General features: G+C 38.5%; 1 protein-coding gene across 6 annotated transcripts in view; it reads right to left on the bottom strand.

The window, feature by feature from the left end:
* Fer (FER tyrosine kinase) overlaps window positions 1-20,502 on the bottom strand; it is a 276,129-nt gene that overhangs the window by 149,014 nt on the left and 106,613 nt on the right. For 3 of the 6 annotated variants that reach the window (XM_029470881.1, XM_021186574.2, XM_029470882.1), the window contains 2 exons: window positions 12,180-12,386; window positions 6,791-6,913 (listed from right to left, as the gene is read on the bottom strand). In XM_029470881.1, the coding sequence (XP_029326741.1) occupies window positions 6,791-6,913; window positions 12,180-12,386 (330 nt within the window). The remainder of the gene's footprint in view (window positions 1-6,790; window positions 6,914-12,179; window positions 12,387-20,502) is intronic. The other 3 variants (XM_029470883.1, XM_021186575.2, XR_003835255.1) reach the window with 2 other exon arrangements.

Raw genomic sequence — 20,502 nt, 5'->3', positions numbered from 1 at the left:
CAACGAAACCCTCATGGCCCCTGCTAGTTCTCTTCTAGATTACTGAAGCATATATTGTTATTTTTAAAATATTAATTAAACCTCTCATGCATGTCTCAAATTGAGGTTCACAAACATTACACTGAAATGTTTTGAAAACAGTATACATCAGTTCTGTATACCTTCTTTCAATATAATTCTGTACATTAAGATGCCTCAGTTTGTGTGTCCAGGGTCTCACTTTAACTTCTCTCTAAAGAAACTGAACACAGTCACCAAAGAATTCTTTACAGTGTTCTACTAAACAGTGCCATTGAATATAGTTATAGAAAAAAGTTTTAACATGATAATGTTTAATAAAAAATTAAAACCATGCATAAGCTGCCTTAAGTCACCCTCCAAACACAAAGCAACGTAATTCCTCCCAGAACATGGCCTTTAAGCTTTTCACACTTATTCACATAGATATTTCAAATTATGAAAATAAAATACTAAAATTCTGTTTTATAGATTATTTTCCCACCTTAATATTCTATGGTCCTTCCTTCATCTGTGTATGTGCACACAAGTGATCATGGACTTGTACACACGAGTGACAGACAGGAGTCAATGTTATTGACATCCTCAGCCACTCTTCTCTGTCTTTTCATTCCATCTGTATTGCCTTCTAAAGCAGGCCAGGCACTGTATCTCCACTCACAAGCCTCGCTAACTGTAAGACCTACAAAAGCTTAGGAACAGGCCATGTGGGGCATTCCTCCCATCACATAATCTTAGCTCACATTACACACAGGACTAGGGCAAGGAGAATTAACTACACAAGATGGAAAGTTTAAAGATTCTAGAGGGTGAGCCTGAAACCACTTTAACAATGTTTTCCTCTTAAACATAAAGTCGTCTCAGAGCACTTCAGTGACAAATGAGTTGGCCTCCTAAAGAGTCCAGTTGGACAGCTAGGACAACTAGGTTAAGAACTGGTCACATTCTTACAGCTGCTCTAGACCTGTAAGACAAGCCAGGTGAACATGTAAGGAGAACTACTCGCTTCGCTTTACTACCTGCATTATCACAAATATAAATGACTCTTATTTTCCCCTTGGTTATCATATTTTTATGCCTGCATATTTTTAACTGTTAATAAAATTAAGCAAAATATCCTGGAAAACATACTATTGAAAGAAATGAAGATAATTATTGAACATGCAGCCAAGGGCTCTTACTCTGTAACTTTCTTCTTTTGGGGGTAAGTCTCTCACTGTCTCTGAGCTCATTAGTCACTCTAGAAAGTCTGCCTGCACACCCTCGCCACCAGAGCTAGGGTACAGGTGCCAGGCTCACTTTGCATGGATGCCGGAGATCCAAAGTCACAATTTTGTGCTTTGTGTGCCAAGAACTCATCAAATGATCCACCTTCCCAGCCCAATTCTGTTCTTAATACTGTTCCAATCTTCCATCTTCCTGGAAAGTCCTAACTGCTTGACAGCCAATGCTGCATCCGAACACTACTTTAGTTCTCTGAATGCGGAGCCAGTAATACACTCACAGGGTTAAGAAGATTAAAGATGGGAAATGTGAGCCAATGAGATTAATCAGTGCTAGAGGCCCTTGCTACGAAGCCTGATGACCTGACTTTGAGCCCCGGGACCCACACTGTGGAAAGACAGAATTCATTCACATAAGGTTCCTCTGACCTTCACACACATACACTTAAAATGTAATACATTATAAAATATAACTAATTTCTTTTACATTCTGTTTGCCATTCATAAACGTATCTAATTTACACACACACACACACCTGTGTTAGAAGTTAGATTAGCTCTATAGTACAGACTTACAGACCCACTATGTGTCTATGATCAGTTAGAAAATTCAGGCACATCATTTTACATCATTTTCCTTGGTCCTCATAAACAAAGGCAATTCAACATCAACTCGGTTTTGTAATATTTTCCTTTTAAATCAACAGACCACCAAACTCTTTATTCAGAACATAGACAGCATACCTAAGTACCAGAACTCCTTTGGATAGAGGACCATGAATTATTTAACTAGCCCAATTAGTCAAATTTTCCATCTGCTGATGCTTTGAACGATGTCACAGTGACCACCAAACACACACACACACACACACACACACGACAAGGATATAAATTATGAATTACTGCTGAGTCAAAGCTACACATTTATAATTTTGACAGATTCTACTCTTGTAAAAAGGATTTTTCAGCTCATACTCTAAAAGCAAATGATCATAGCGATCTATTGCCATGTATATCAGGAAAACAAGATATTATTTTGAATTTAGATTAATACTCTAGATAGAAGTGGCATTTGATATAGTTTTAAATCTTCTTAGTCTACTGACAGGGGAGAATTATCTCTACTATTAAAAGGCATTTAAAAAGTATTTCCAAATTCTGAGGTGTGCATTCTCTGGAAGGCCATCACTCTCCTTGGCTGTCTGCCATTGGCTCTCACTCACCAGGAGCTGTTCTTGACTATCAAACATTTTATATACAGATTATTTAAAAAGCAGTGTGTGTGTGTGTGTGTGTGTGTGTGTGTGTGTAGATAGGTATGCACACACACATACATACATACACTCTGAGGATAATCATCTGTGAAACGTTCCTACATCCCTATAGACTGACAGCTACTTTGATGGGTTGGTATGCATGCTCGATTGTTGAACATTTCACTGTTATCTCTGCACATTACAACACAGAAAACAATTTTATTGACATCTCTATGAAACGATACCAAGAAACCTTCTATGATCACAATGTTTGAGCTGAGCCAGCTGTGGCACTGCAGGACTTTAATCTTAGCACTGGGGAGGAGGAGATTCAGGACCAGGAGGTCACATTCATTCTCAGCTACACAGTGAGCTCAAGGCCAATGGGAGCTATATGTGACCCTGCCTCAAATCATCAAAAACCCAATTTTAAATATTTTAGAAATGAAAAGCAGTAGCTATCTCGTGGCTCACATGGTACGTAGGCCCACAGAGCTAACCCAGGCCTTCACACCACCATAACCCCTCTGTTATCTCCTTCCTCTTTGATGCACAGAGCAATCTCATCACAGTTCAGAACCCTGCTGAGCACAGAGTGATTAGTAAGTGAATGTCTACGAAAGCATACAGAACCATTGTATTTTCCACTATCCTATTTATTTAAATGGATAATTATCTTAAAAACTACCCAATAGGTCTTAATAAATTAAGGACGTTGGGCACAGATTTAGGGAAAAGGAAGTCTCCCTGGCTTCACAAAATGCTAAACTAAGAAAACCTAAATATACCAAACCCTGTGTAATAAGCTCCTCTAAAAAGAAAATCTTACTTGACAACATTGGGCAAGTTGGCTACCTCACGAATGCAAACAGCAAAGCTAACCTTTTAGTCATCTGAAACCAACATGAAGTGCGCCTGCCCACTTAAGCCTTCCTCTGTGCGCAGGCACGGCTCGTTCCTTACCCTTGATCCAGCCTGCGGCTGCCACACACACTCTTCTGCAGACCAGTTAGAACTTTTAGTCACCGAGAAAGACATTTATTACATCTTCTCAAAGTAAGCCTGTAATATTTGGGCAATCCATACTGAAGTCTGGTAAACAGCCACTTGGTTCAGGGAGGAGGCAAGCATTTGCTAAGGTTCAAGTCACAGCTCTCTGCCTGGCTGCCCTCCCTGCTTTTGTTCATGAATATGGTGAGCTCTGCATTCCAGTCACAGAATTTCTTCCCTAAAAGATGTACTGGAAGAAATACTAGCTTTACCCAATAAAATAACGTCTGAAGTGCCATTTAAATGTTAGATTAGGTGAATTCCTATTTATATTTTCTCAAAGTCTACATTGTACCTCAAATTCCAGTTGTCTAATATCAATTTCATTGTTTTCCTGTCATACAGATTTATAGGTTTGAATATCTAGGAGTCTCTTTCCAATTTAGCACCTTATCAAAGCAGAAGACTTCCCTTCCCTCATATCCACATTCACATTGCTTACAATGCACAGTTCTTGTAGCATCTACTCAAGTCTGTACTCCGTGCCCCATGGTTAACAGCATGGACTGTGTCCCAGCACTGCTGCTATCTGCTATGCTATCTTCAGAAGTCCTTTACTATTTTACTATTTAAAGAAATAGCTCCTCTTCCATCATCCTGTAGGATATTAAAAGCAACAAAACTCAAAACATGTCTCATGGCAATATGGGAGGTGTACATAAAAAAATGCATATGAAGAAGTCAGCCAAAGGTCAGGGATATGCCTAAATGGTGGAGTGCCTGGTAGGTACCTAAAAGGCTCTGGACTTGATCCCCAGCAGGGAGAAGGAAGAGGATGAAGATGGGGGAGAAGGTTGCTGAAAAGTCTTAGGACTTAATTGATAACATCAATCTTTTAATATCTGCTGATGGCTTACACTTGTCCAAAACTCTTACAGGTACCAGTGAGACAGAGATACTAAGTCAAATACAACTTTGACCTTATAGAATTTGCACTGCACTCGAGGGAGAGAAAACAATCAAAATACATGATGCCATAGAAAGGTGAATATATATAACCATTAGAAATTAGCCACTGAGAAGTAAGGAAAGGAATGAGGGAGAATATACTATTTACACATGACAGAGAAAGGCTCTCGCTGAAGGGACCCTCTAGAAGCAACTAAATTAAGAAAGAACAGGCCATGGAAGCCCACTGGGTTTGCTGCTTTAAGAGAACAATTGAGGTGATCAGTTAGTACCACTTACAACAATGCTGCCCCTCTCCTAAGCCTCTGCACAGGCTCTGGGAGGCAGTACAGGAAGAAACCGGACAGCAGATAAGGAGCAGATCATAAGGTGTCCATTTACTAAGAGCATTATTAAGCTGGAAAAATCAAGCAATTCCCCAACTCTGGTGGTCTACTGTCCCCGCACTTGTGAGTAACATAAGGAATAAAGATAAGAAACTGCCTTAGTCACTTAGGCACTACAGGAATAAAATTGTATTTTGATGACTAAGAGAAAAAATAATGGGAAACAGAAATTCCATCCAAAGCAAAACAACATTCTTTACATAGACTGAATATAGTCTATAAAGGTGAAAATTAGATATTTTATAGCATATTATATGGTCAAATGTATTAGTTTCTTACATGATTTAAATCAAGAAATAGATTCAGTAATAAGAGGACAAATAACTTTTCAAAGGCAGATATACCACAACAAAATTCACATCAATTTGTTCCCACTCATAACTGAAAGCTGTACTCCACGACCTCTGTATTTCAATTATCTCTACAAAGGACTAATAGGATTCTTTGAACAGCATTTACAATAAACAGATACTCATGTGCGTATTTCAAATGCTAGGTTTAAGTGAGGTTAGTGCGTAGGTGGGCTTTGCTTTTACCCACAACACAATCATCTATAGCTCTTTAACCTTCTATAGCTGCCAGCATTCACTGATTTGCATATCTAGTACTATAAAATGGTGGAGTAATCAGCTCTGTTGAATTAGCGATCTGATAGAAAGATAATAATTGACCATGCAATAGTCTAGAGAGTCTAATCCATTACCTAAGTTCACTTCATGAAAATTTGTATGCAGTGAGAGATGTAATTTTATTTGAAATTATATATTCATACTCAGACCCAGATCTGCAAGTTAATTTCCATCATGGATTTGATCTCTACCATGAACTTGACTAACTACAGGCTGTGCAAATAGCTGGTCAGCTTGTAAAGCCAAGCAGCAGTCTATGTAAAAACAGTATTTATTTAGTATGAACCTAATGGGCAAAATGCATGTTACTGGCTTGAGGTTGATTCATAACAGGATGCAGTAGACCTGAAGTTCATGCTCAAGTGTATAACGGCAAACACACAACTCTTTATCATGTAACTGAAAACTCTAGGTGCAAACAGAGATACCACAGGGAATCGGATGCTTATGGATTCTGAGAATCTGGGTCAAAACAGTAACAACAAAAAACCACATTGTCAAGTTATATGTTATACAATGAGTACGAAGTGAAACTTAGGAAGTGTCTAAATTGTGGGAAGGATAACACAGGATTGATCTATAAAAATTAACTAGATACCTGTCACCGACCAACTTGAATGTCTTTCCTATTTTTATACTGTTCTTCATGTTGCTCAGCCCTCTAAGGAAAGGGCCCCTGCCGCCATCAAGTGTCAAAGTGCTGAAAGGAAGGCCCAATGGGCTCACTGTTGTGCCATGGTCTAAGCCCCTAAGGTGCAGTCTGAAACACATACACTCCTCATGCCCATTCCTTCCCTCACAATCTCTTAGTACATGAAAGAATTGGTCGTGATAGATTTTCCAGGTAAAAATGATCTAAAGCAAGCTCTGACCTAGTTGCCTGGCTCCGCAGAGGGAAACTATGATTTTTCTGAGAAGAGATGCATAGCTTTAACCAGTCCCAAACTTTCAACACATTGTAAAGCTAAAGCTCAAAATTAAACTTCTGATTTACTCCTAAATGCTAACCCTCTTCTTTGATGTCTACATCTTCACATCTTTTGCCAGGAACTTTCAAAGTATGATCCCCACATCTTTCAAGATCAATTGGGAAAGAAAGAAAACAAATTAGGCCATTTGTATCCTAGCAAATGCTGAGCAGAAAGGCAATGTCTTTTCAGAAAATTAAAGGAAGTCTATATCTCAGCTAGCTTGCTGAGTTATTGGTGCTCACAGAAGTAATTTGTCTCTGACTTTGGCACATACCCAGAAAGCTTTCTTCTGTGACAAATGCTAACAAAGTATTCTTTATTAAACCAGAAGCCAGCTCTCCGCCCTACCTTTGGGATGGGATTGAGCAGAACCACCCCAGACTTCTTGGTGATGACTTGCTTTGTATTGAAGTGGTGATCTATAAGCTGGGGAATGTTTGAAAACCCGGTGCCCTCGAATCGATACAGATTCTGGGGAGAGAACAACAACACAGAACTATCAGGAAGACATTGTTTCAGAAAAAAAAAATTGATCTTAATCCAGGAGTTAAGTTCTGTTTAAGGAGAGCTGACAGTGCACAGCAACATAAATATCTCTAACAATAGTCAACTACATACTTACAGATAGTTAAATATTAAAATAGAAACATGAAACTCTATAATCTACTGCCAAATATTCTGATAGAAAAATGTTTAGACCAAACATAACTCACATCATTATTACAGTATAGAGAAAGCTAAGAGAACTCAAGTGCATTTTACAAAAATGATGACCGAAGCAAACAAGGCAGGTGCCCACTCAAGTTTAAGCACAAGGAGATGTTTGCATGCGTCTCCACGTCTGCTCCATTCGTAAACTTTCAGTACCAAAAATACGGTCAAAGGTTCGAGGAAGCCCAACAACATAATATATATGATACTCATTTACTTGCTAATACAATGGGTTTTTCTACAGTAGGACCTCAATGTACCTTTGATATATAAAAATGTAAAGATGGAAACCTCATTCACACAAGAGAGGAAGATAAAGAAGTAATGAAGGGCATCAGTAATAAGCCTTTGAGACCAGCAAGCTCAGAGCCAGGCACCTTTTTAGATGAATTCTGGTATTTCAGTGTACATGTCATGTGTGTGGGTGCACATGGAGGCCCGTGCTGGCTAGATTGACAGGCAGCTGTGAGCCTAACAGAACTTCATTCTCCTCACGGCTGAGCCGGCTCTCCAGGCTCAGATCTAAGTGTGTTGCATATTTCCTATCTGTAGGAAAACAGAGTTTTCTCTGCAGAAAGAGTCTGTTGTCTTTCCTATTTAGACAGTAGTTCAATTATTATATGTAAGAACTGACAGCAGGAAATGTAGACATAATCCATTAACACACTTGTCAATGGCAGGACTGCAATGCACTGTAACAAAAGCTTCCAGAGGTTGCTCCTCGGGTTTAACTAACGCATAGGAAGTGTCAGAGATGTAATGTGAATGTGTAGCACTTTAAGAAACCTGTGAAGAATCAGAACTCCCCAACTTCATAAAACTAGGAAGAGAGAGCAAGAGTGATTGTCAGAGGCTGAGGAGGAGAACATGAAAGAAGCAGAAAGAAGCTAGATTAACAGTCCAAAATCCCACTGGAGAGGAGGCGGAAGGATATTCTGCTGTTTGGTAGATACTGTTTGCAACAATAAATAATGGAGTGGAAAACTAACATGTCAACAAGGCACAGCCTGCAATAGTAACACCAACCACAACATTTCAACCAGACATGATTTCTACCTGTATCTACTTTCGATTTATACTTAACACAGCAATCAGGGCACCTGAGGATAACTCCTTTGCCTTGCTTAATTAAAATCCTTTCTTCCTTCAGCATAAAAGCCAAAGATGATGTATGGTAATCTGGGCTCGGCGTGGTCTTTCCACTTTATCTCTGACCACTCTTCGCCTTTGCTCACTAGTCTCCGAGCACTGTAATTACCTTTCTGTTCTAGAATATGAATGAGATGCACTCCCTTCTCAGAACTGGAGGTTTGCTCCATGGATGGCTGTCTAAGGAGACGGCCCTGTGGGTGATAGCTCCCTTACTGATTTCCTGTGCAGCTCTTAGCAGTGTCTATTTGGTGAGGTAACTATAGACACCTACATACACTGTCTCCACAACACAACTTCATTTCTTTCCTCCTCTGTGTTATTGTCATTTTCTCCTTAAAATATATAATTATTACATTTGACCCTACTAGCACAGATATTGTACTTATTTTTTAAAGGTATGAGTGTGTGTATGTGTGTGTATGTCCTCAGAAGCCAATAAATAAATAAATAAATAAATAAATAAAAATAAAAGGGGGGAAAGGGAGGGTGGTAGATTCCCTCAGGCTGAAGTGGCAGGTGGTTATGAGACATTTATTTAGCATGGATGCTGGGGGAATCTAACTTGGGTCCTCCGGAAGCCATCTCTCCAGTCCCGTTTTTACTTATGATTTTTGTTATCTGACTTCCTTCTAGAATGCAGGCACAGGAAGCAAGAGATTCATTTGTTTTCCACTCAGTGTGATAGCCCTATGGTCTAGTACAATCTGTGGCATATATGGCCTACAGAAAGAAACATGTGAATGACATAAAATTCATTAAGTGTTATGAAGCAAAGAGACAAAACCGACAACTTACACATGGTTCACACACACATGAGCACAAGATGTTAATGTGCAATATTGAATATTAAGTAATAAAATGAAGTTGATACACAATGCAATCTCCCATCAACTCTGCTCTAAGTCTTAGGTGACCTATCTACCCCCAGAACTACACAACTACCTAATAAAACCTAGATTTTCTGTTTCCCTTTCTTAATTTAAGAACATTTCAAATTTTGAAATTACTAATTTTACAAAAATTATCCTGATACCTGTGAAGTTCTCAGCAATCTAACATGGTATAAAACCAGTAAATTCCCTTTCTTAGACAGGAAGATACATTGATGGATATAAAAGCATTAAGACCTTCTCAATGATGTGTGAGCAAACAAAAGAGAGAGGAGGACACTCCCAGTGTTTGTGTTTGTCTCTTTACTTTCAAGATTCCACATGCTGTACTAGATCTGGCTTCAAGCAGATCTGTATGAGTTCCTCCTACCTCCTGTGACCCAACCCCATACAGAATGATGCGACTTTTATGATAATACGGTAACAAAGTAAGGGTTTCCTGTTTGGTCGGTTGGTTTGATTGATTTGATTTCTTTGGAAACAGAATCTTGCCATGTTCCCCAAGCTGGCCTTGGAATGGCAGTTACTTGATTAGTAATGCCTGGGAAGGCCTTCTGCCTCCTGGGAAGTAAGCTTTTGGAATGACTATGTCTGAAAGTATATTACAGGTATAGAAAATGACATAATAGTTTCACTTAAACTTTAAAGTAGTTATTGCCTTTCCCTAATGATGACTGAGTGATTACTGTACAATGGAAAAAAAATAATTTTAACTACACATGGATAAGCCACAAGTTTAGAATTGCTATGCAAAAACTTGTTGGCATTTTACTGCACACAATGAGACCCACAGCATGAATTTAAAATGTACCTCTAAAGAGTTCAGAGACTGCAGTAATGAATCTAAGAAATTCATAGGTTTAATTAATTACCTCAAAGTGAACTTGCTACATGATCAATATCCGATCTCTTTCCATTTCTTAATTTAAAAAAATATGTGGCTGGCCAAAGCTTTGTGCATATATCAGCTACAATGTGATGCTCTCATTCAATGACTATGTCAGGTATCAAATAACTTTTAGTAGGATATCCATCACTTGAGACTTTGCTCATTTCTTTATGGTGAGTACAGTAAAAATCTTCTATTTGGCATGTATACTACACTATTGTTAATTATACTCTACCTACTATACCATGAGAGTCAGGACTTCCTACTTAAAATACAGGCACTGCAACTGTGAACCGACCTCTCCTGCTTTTAACTCTCTCTGCTCTTCCTGCTTCTGTAGTGACTACTGAACTCTGGGCTTCTACCTGAATTATTTGGCATAGCAACACTATCCCACCAAATGCACGATGTTAGCCATGGCAGGATTGCCAACGTTTTTGTGGCTGAACAGCATGCCAAGGTGCACATGCACCAGAGCCTTCTCTTCACCTGTCTACTGGACACTGAGGTGGATTCCACATCCTGGCTAATCTAACAGTGTAGAGAAAACCATGGGAGTATCTCCTCTTAACATGCTCTTCATTTCAATTAGTCATGATCCAAGACACAGGGTTTCCAGATCATGTCACAGCTCTACTTTCCTGATGTCGGGGACACCCCACACTGATCTCTATAATGGCCACATTAATTAACATTCCCAACAAAAACATATGCTTCTGATGAATGTAGGGTGTTGGATTCTGCTACTGTTACATTACATTCTGTCTTTCCTTTATTATTTGTTAGTAGCTTTTTTCTATATTCAACTAACTACTAAATACCACTTTTGTGTGGTTGCTGGCTCATATGTTTGGGTCCTAACATAATACTCAGTAAGTATATTCTGGATGAATGAACAAGTGAATGAATGAATGAATGAATGAATGAATTCACAAACAAGAGAATAAACAATGCCATTATAGTGAAGATTTTCATCAAAGTTTTATTTTAAAATATGTATTAGTTTACCTTTAATTTATCATTGCCTGTGAATCTAAGTTTCATGGCTCAGTCAGCCCTAAGTTCACACTGGTATGTATACAAGTTTCTAAGTCACTAGAAGCCTATAGGTTTTTCTAATGGTTGTGGCTTAATCTTTATTTAAGGTAACTAGTATTACCATGTGCGTTGACATAAACTAAAACTGTGGACAGATATTTTTCAGATGTGAGCCATTTCAAATATTGGACTGAAAAATAACAAATGCAGGCAACATTCTTCCATTCGCCAAAACACTGCCACTATAAATTTCTCAGTTAGTAAAGTCAAAAATGTCAAAATTACTATTCATCTATTTAGAGCTCAACAATGCCTGTCTACCAGGGAGCGGCATGGCAGTGCTTGGGGCCTAAGGGAAGGCTCAGTGGGTGAATGCATTTGCTTCAAAAGCCTGCAACCTGAATTTGACTCCCCAGAACCCAAGCGTTAGAAAGAAAGAAATGACTCTAGTGAGCTGTCATGTGACCTCCACGCATGTGCAGTTCTCCACACATCACAAACACACGTAATGATCATAAATAAGTCATTAGTTTAACAATTTAAAATGTGAATATATGGGTTATACTTATCATTTTCTATTTACTGCTTAATAAAGTCAACAGATATTACAGAAAAATAGAAAAAAAAACAGTAATAGCAAATCATAAAATAAATTCACCACTCTTGAATTGAAGATGTTCCTTAATAATATTCAACAAAATAGATCGTAGTTTGAAACTAGTTAAAGAGGTACTTATCTCATAATCTTAAGTTTTACTACCGGAAGAAAAATACATGGTACTTGCATTACTTTTGTTTTTAACTTAAAATACTTTAGTACTCCAATTCAACGTTTTAGGTATTTCCATTTAAATTTATTGTCTTTTAAATATGATATTTTCTCATTAAGATCAATATTTCAGTCCGTTTTAGAGAGTTATATTTATGGAGTTAGCAGGAAGTTAATGTTAAACTTAAGGCGTGGAAAGCAGGTCTCATAAGCCATCCACCAGCATATTTCAAGTCTACCACACTGGACTACATCAATGTATACATAGTAACTAGACTGGACACGTACATCGACAAATTGTATGATAAAGTGCCTCCTTTGTCCGTCAGAATATACAGAAAGGACATATTCACCAGGTTTCCCATGGCTCTCCCGCACCAGGAAGTCTCCTTGCTGCTTCAGCAGTTCCTGTGCCTCTATCCTGGGGATGGCACCATGGTACCAGTCATGCTCCGCCAGGGGCTTCTCACCCACAGAGATCACATCACACAGCTGCTAAACAACAGGGAAAAACAAGTTAGGGAAAAAAAACTTATTCTTTCCTAGTAAAATTCTTTGCAAGTATCCATACATATGTTCTGCCTTCATTGGCCAATTAAAAATTAAATTAAATCTGACATTTTCATCATTATTTTAAAAAAAAATACCTCCTGGAGTACCAGGGCTGAAGTTTAGTACAAGTAAATATCTTTTGACACTTTCTATCATGGACAGGGACATTAGCATTTCAGGTCAACAGTCCTAATCTTATTCCCCTTACATAAAATAGATTTATTTAATAATATTGACCAATCAGAAAAATTATGAAAGAGTGCTTCAGAGAAATTTATAACAAACACAGTAAACATGTGTTTTTCATTGAATTGATTAACTCTGGAGGCACAGACTGTGCGCTGTGCATAATGGCAGGTAGGAAGGGGTTCTGTGCTATGCATAATGGCAGCTAGGAAGGGGTCTCTGGCTCAGCCACCTCGCTAACTCACACCCACTCCTCTATCTTACCTCTGCCACAACATGGCCGGTCTTGGGTTTGTAAGGCAATGGCATTAAAGCCCCGGCAGAAACAGGGTCAAATAAAATCAGCAGTATGCCAACACAACACATGGAGGGACAACTATAAGCCATGAACACAAAGAAAAGCAAGTCATCTATGGCCTTAGGGGGACAGATGCTCACACCAAACAGCAGAAATAAGTACATGGCCTTCAAATTCCTGAAACTAAAGGAAGGTGAAGTATAAATGCTATGACCACAAGTAAGTTTTCTTATGCTCTACCCATCTACAGGAACTAAATAAATTAAATTGCAGTATTTACACAAATTATTATGGTTCTCAGAATACAGCATTGATGATCTTCATGAAAAGAAATTACAAGTTGGAAACAATCAGGATTAATAATAAAGTTATAGTTCGGGTCTAAAATGCCCTCCAAAAGCCCTGTGTTGAAGACTCTGTCCTCAGACCATGGTGGGTGAAGTCAAAGTAAAGAAGTTAGATCATCCAGTGGCTTATTCTTGGAAGGACTCCCAACTCCTTCACAGACGTTAAGAGCCAAGTATGTACTTCCACCAATGACTCAATTATCCCTTCTTCCTCAGAAGCTATATCTCTCAGCACTCTGTCATACTGCAGGAAAGCTGACCAAACACACACATGCGACGATTTATGGGCTGATAATGAATCTTATGATATCTAGGTAGTAAGGTGATAACTAGTTTTAACGATAGCCTTCTCTCATCTGTATCACTGAGGAGGTTTAAAATATTTTAATACAAGTCTAACATACCATTATCAAAAATTCATCTTACTGGTGATAAAAAGAAAATGTCCCAAAGAGGCCTCAAGTATATCACACATTTTTGTGGTTGTTCTTCCATTTATGACACTGCATTTTTTAAATATGGACCTGATGTGGCAATTTTTCATTAGTAGGCCATTTTTAGTTTTAGTGCTAACAATAACAAAAACAGTGATGCACAACAAGCCAACCACCATTAAGCAAGAAAATAGATACTACATTTGAAAGGGGATGTGAAGCCTGCCCAAAGCTGGTAATTTTTAAAGAAGGTAATCAAAAAAGTTGAGTATTTCTTTCCCACATTCATCACACTATATCTAAATGCAGTAGTCTCCGTTTTCTGCTGCAGTGGAAAGCTATTTCTAAGCCTCTCCACCAGCAAAGCGCCCACAGATGACGAGTTTAAGAAACATCCTCCTCAGAGGGCCTTCCTGACAGGATGCCAATCTGTTCTCCTGCCCGGTTAGGTCAGCTGACCACCAATCACAATGCCATCTCATTAGGGCTGGAAGAGCATGGAGAGGTCAGGAAGTCTGAAATGGGTTTCAAACATGAGGTTCAACTAATACCAAAGGTGTAAGAGATCGATTTGAAGATAAACCATGTTTGGGAGGAAATCATCTTAAGAAAATATCTATAGGGTTTGTACTTTGCCTTTTGTGTTTAAGAGAATAAATATATTTTATTGATAAAATGAGTCCCAATATCAATGACAGCATGTTTTCACCAGTCGAATGTGGTCACTGGTAATTTTACATCACACATTTCAGTTAAGATTGTGAGGAGACCGTTGCAATCATCAGCACATAGCCATACTTAAGTATAGAATACAGAAGTGTAGCATGATATGTTTCTTATTTTAAATATTTGAAGAAATACATGAAAAAACAAATTTGGTCTCATATAATATAAATTGTACAAAATCAACCTCAATAAGCCTTTCGTAAAAATTATGTCTAAGTATTTCAAAATTTGCCACTCAGAGAATAAGTTTGATGTTCCTTAACACAACTGTGTAGAAGAGATTAGCACATGACTATGATATAACACAAAACATTTATAGTTCCTTGTTACTTGTTTTTAACACTTTACAACCTAAAAAAGTATAATTAAAACCTTAATAATAAAAGACAAATTGTATTTAAAATGTACAATATTTAATTTTAACTTCTCTTGTTAGGGGAATTACAGATTACTTTTCTAGATACAAAGATGAACACAGAAAACTGCATGAAAATGAGAACACCCTCCACCCCATCCCCCCACAATTCTGATACTGTAATTGATAACATCCCTACCCCCAGCCCCGCTGATGGTGGACAGCTCATATTCTGATCCTAATACTGTAACTGATATACCCCTTATACACAGCTGTAATGTAGTTTTCAAGAAAAAATGTAAGCAAAACATATTTGCATTATGATTCGACATAAAAAGAAATTGGGACAAAACACCCAGGGAAGGAGTTACAGAGACAAAGTTCGTAGCTGTGATGAAAGGATGGACCATTTAGAGACTGCCGTATCCAGGGATCCATCCCATAATCAGCTTCTAAACGCTGACACCATTGCATACACTAGCAAGATTTTGCTGAAAGGACCCAAATATAGCTGTCTCTTGTGAGACAATGCTGGGGCCTGGCAAACACAGAAGTGGATGTTCACAGTCAGCTATTGGATGTATCACAGTGCTCCCAATGGAGAAGCTAGAGAAAGTACCCAAGGAGCTAAAGGGATCTGCAACCCTATTGTTGGAACAACATGATGTACTAACCAGAACCCCGGAGCTCTTGTCTCTAGCTGCATATGTATCGAAAGATGGCCTAGTCGGCCATCAATGGAAAGAGAGGCCCATTGGACTTGCAAACTTTATATGCCCCAATATAGGGGAATGCCAGGGCCAAAAGAATGGGAATGGGTGGGTAGGGAAGTGGGGGGCGCTATGGGGGACTTTTGGGATAGCATTGGAAATGTAATTGAGGAAAATATGTAATAAAAATATTAAAAAAAAAAGAAATTGTGTGTGTCTGTGTGTGTCTGTGTATGTGTGTGTGAGACCAAATTCTAATTCTAAGATTCCTAAAATTAAAACAATACCTATGTCAGTCAATACAGTGCAGAAAAAAATGACTTTTAAAGAGACAGGGCTGACTAATTTAAAAAGTTTGGTCTTTATTTGAATTAAACAACAATAATTTGCATCAAGACGTATATGAGCCTGATTTTAAACAATGTTTTTCAGAGTGCTATTATGAAAGGGACATTATATAGTCCACAACCAATAATACCAGTCCACAGGCACCTGTAACATGGAACTAGGAAGTTGATCATCCAAGCACTGCAACAATTCTATATAAAATGAGTGTTCGAGAAAGGGCAATACTCTTGACATGGCTGGAACAGGTCTTGGTAATTTTAATGTGGTTTGAAAGCTTTCCAACTCAAATGAATATTATGATTGCCAGGATGCTTCCAATAAGTACAGCTAGTGCTGCCCAGTGCCTCTGCCATTGGCTTCAGAAACAGGGTTTGGAAAACAGTTCTCAATGCAAAATGACAGCCTTGTGAATATGGAAAGATCCTGGATGTGGAGCTGGTCCCAGGCTCTGGGACACTAATGATGTGACACATGGCTGCCTTCACATGCTGAAAGAGTACTTGCTTGGAGCTGATGCAGTGTTAAAACATGACTGTAAGCTCAGTACATCTGATGTACCAGACACAGACCAAGTTAAAGTCTAGTTTGCCTATCAGCTAATTATCTCATGTCCTTCCTTCCATCAAGATCTAAATGTCACACTGGGCCCTCTCTAAAGGTCCACAATTTTACTCTTAGTTAAAAACATGCAGACTAATCGGTATGCCAGTTAAGATGCAATTACAATTCACTTCATTTCTTATATATACTTACTTTATTTTATCTAATATTAAGCATTAAAACTCCAATTTTAAATAAAGAAACAGTGATTCCTTACTGCTGATTTCTAAGTATTTTAAGCAAGTATGCTTCTAGATGGAGAAGACTGAATTTAGACCTGCACCCACGTCAAGGCGCATACAGGAGTCAACTGTGAGTGTGAGGAGCACGCGGGATGTGCATCACAGCTTTTCACACAGGCATCAAAATCACAAGAATAATGGTGCTCACCATCAGAATCAGAAGCTGTGGAAGAACGGAAAACTTACAGCTAAGGAAAAATATTTGTACACTGTGTGTATGATAAGGGACTTGCTTCCCCTCAAACACTTTTAAAGACTCACACAACTCAACAGCTAAGAAAACCAAGCTTTATGGCTGAGGGTACATCTTACTGATAGAGTGCTTAGCATGAAAACCTGGGTTCAATCAGCAGATTCTCAAAGAGAGAGAAAAAAAAGCACACAAACAAATTGTAAGGGTGCAAACATTATAAATAGAATCATCTCTAAAGAATACATAGGTTGGCTCTCTTTCCCCCTTCTCTTTCTGTCGCCACCTTCCTTGCCCCTCTCTCCCAATGAACCTCTTACATGTGGAAAAAAAAAAATCAAAGAATATGTAGGTTGGCAAACTGCATGTATGAGTAGCTGCAATGGGCAGACGAGCTTCCTGGAGACCGCCCACTCTACTGAGCAATTTTTATGCAGCTCAATATGAAGATGAACTTTCATAAAATAAAATTTTTTGAAAAAATAAAATATTGTTTAGATGAATTAATGATTTTATAGAATTCCTCATTTGGTTTAAATAGTTTTAGGAAATTAGGGTAATTGATAGCAAGTTTAAGCAGATGGCTTAAGTTGTTTTGCCAGAAAGATATAATAAATTTAGAATTAAAGAGTGGAATGTGCCCCCTCCTTGTAGAATAGTGAGGACTGCATAGGTTAGGCAGGGAGTCTAGTTAGCTTGCATGCGTTACCAACATGGAATTTTACTTGGAAGAGAAGAATTGGCATGGGAAAAGTTAATGATCAAAGAAAACATTCATTCCAGGTTGGGCCTGAGTTCCTGGATCTTGCAATCTAGGGGTGTGTCCATTGGTTTTGATGTGCACTATGAAAAGACAAGGTTAGGAATAAAGAGCAATAATTCCGAGTATTATAATAGGGGATAGATGCTTAGCTACTTTAGCTGAACAAAACTTCAAAAGGAAGATGTAAGATAGATAATGATCTGTTTCTTGGCAAATGCAAATTGTCGTCAGCTAAGCATAGGGAAAATTTGGTACTATACACTGGCTTGCTTAGTCAGTGACAAAAGAATTCTGGCTTTAGGGTTACAATGAACTTATGGAGCGAAAGATAGATGAAAAATGCTTAGTTAGGTATGATTTCAAAAGACATACATAATCAATAATCCTGCTGTAATTTCCTTTTGTATAATGGTTTTAATCTGTTTTTGAAGAATATGTTTTGTGGTGATTATTTTTAGAGAACATCTTTCTTGTGGGTATGAGGTAATTTTTTTCTTACATAGAGAACTGTGTCTTAGGTGGTATCAAAAAGCTATAAGAAAAAATAAAGTTGTCGGAGGCTGCTTGTTGAAGCTTTGCTCCATCCACCAAATGTGCGTGTATGTATGTATGTATGTGTGTATGTATATATGTCTAAAGTGGCTGAAGCTTTCCAGTGAGGCTTCGCTCCATCCATCCACAAATTTTATGCATGCATGTGTATGTATGTAAAATGGTTGGAGCCTTGTCACATCTACCCAACATATGAATGTGTGTGTATGTATGTATACATATATATACATGTATGTGTGAAGTTATTGGAGTTGCTCACCAGAGCATGCATACACTAAAGCAGGCATACATCCACTAAGTGTGTGTGAAAGTATACCTGCTTTACACAGTCACTGACCCCATATCCCCTTCCTTGAATTACTGAACATATTGTCAGAGTCAGTCTTAAGCAGTATTTAGCCAATTAGCACATGAAGAACACTTAACATTATTACTCATTAAAAAAATTCAAATAAAAATGACAATGACAAAGCATAATGACTCCATGCTTGAATAAAACAACACAATAAAACAAAATAAAGTTCATGCTACATACAGAAAAACCTTGCCTCAAATAAACAGAATATTTAAAGCAGATAAATAGACAGACAGACAGACAGAACGAACGAACAAATAAAAATTCAGGGAGCAGCAAGCATTGACAATGATGTGAGAAAACAGTAGTGCTAAGACATATACTGTTGTTAGAGCACTCAGACATATACTGTTGTTAGTGTGGTTAGACATATACTGTTGTTACAGCACTTAGACATATACCGATGTTAGAAATGTAAATATTGCTCTCAGTGTAGAATGCAGCCCACTTAAAAACTTAAATGTAAGACTACCGTGTGACCCAGTAATTCTACTACTAGGTATATAGCAGAGAGAGAGAGAGAGAGAGAGAGAGAGAGAGAGAGAGAGAGAGAGAGAGAGAGAGAGAGAGATAGTTTATATTCTGAAGAATGAAAAGCATTCACAACAGCATACTTCATACAAACTCAAAAGTTGAAAGTTTTATCATAAACGCTTATAATAATGTGATTTTCACATGATGATAAGGCTAAAGTTTATAAGATAATGAATAGACATATGATATGAAAAATGTATGCAATGAAATAGCATTTAGCCTAGAAAAGAATTTAATATGCCACATGGCAAAACATGAATAAACCTTAGAAGTATTCTAATAAGAGAAGGAAGGGAAATATAAAATCCTGCTGCTAGATGATCGATCCTGTGTATGTGAAAGGTCAGGCAAGAGGCATGTCCACAGGATATGAAATATCAGGAGATGGGGCAAGTGGGGACTGAGGCTATCTTCGTAGGGGAGGACTTCTGGGGGACTAAACCATCCCAGCATCCTGGGATAATTACTGTTGCATGTGGGACCAGGGACGGGGAGGGGGTGTAAATGGAGGCAGAGTCCATGACGATGCCTGCAGTTCAGACCCTGGAGAACAGCATCAAAGTGCAGGTCTGACTTTAATGGTTATTACATGAACTTATATATAGCTTTTTAGTCAACTCCGGTAAGTATATGTATTCAAGGGCAAATCAAGGTGCAACAGGTGTTATTTAGCAGAATCTGGCTCGCCTGTTCAGGCCTGTAGGGGAGGGTCCAATCCCCGTGGAGATTCCTGTGAAGGAGCCACCAGCATGCCCTCCTGTCCTTTGTGTTGCCTCACCCATAGGCCAGGAGCTATGGAGATCATACACTGTGTACTGGATCAGGACTCTTCTAGGAGTCACAGGAGCCCAAGGTGTCTCACTCTATCCACTTCCTCCTCCACCAGGTGTACATCCACATCCCCCACAGATGCATAACACAGCAAACACACTGAAGCCTCTGGCGAACATGTGAGAACATGAATTTTATGTCCTGTGAAGTTTATCACAAGGAAGCAAGCCATGTACTAATGTGGCTAGCATATAAAGGGTTTTTCTGTATAAGAAAAGATATCATCTAACATAAGCATAAAAATGTAAACTATGATTAAATCATCTCTAAATAGCTATTCATTTTTGGATTCCCAGGCTCATCACATGCAACAATCACATTCACATTAAAGCTCAAGCCCTCGGTCAGTGCACGCTTGGAAAAGAGCAGGCAACACTCGGCAGGAGAGAGCAGCTCCACGTGGTCGAAGGGGTGGGGTGGGGTGGGGTGGGGATAGGGGTGGGACTTCATCCTGGAGCACACGGATGTTACAAGAGATAATCATATTCTACTGTGCCCCACCATGTCAAGCCTAACTGAAATGTTAATGATTAATCTAGCAAACAAATTACTTTTATATCAAATGTCCTTTACAATGGAAACACAAGC

This window comes from Mus caroli, chromosome 17, assembly GCF_900094665.2.
Source record: "Mus caroli chromosome 17, CAROLI_EIJ_v1.1, whole genome shotgun sequence".
In the NCBI taxonomy this organism is placed as follows: domain Eukaryota; kingdom Metazoa; phylum Chordata; class Mammalia; order Rodentia; family Muridae; genus Mus; species Mus caroli.
The sequence above is the reverse complement of the archived record's forward strand: the minus strand, read 5'-3'. Positions and strand labels throughout refer to the sequence as shown.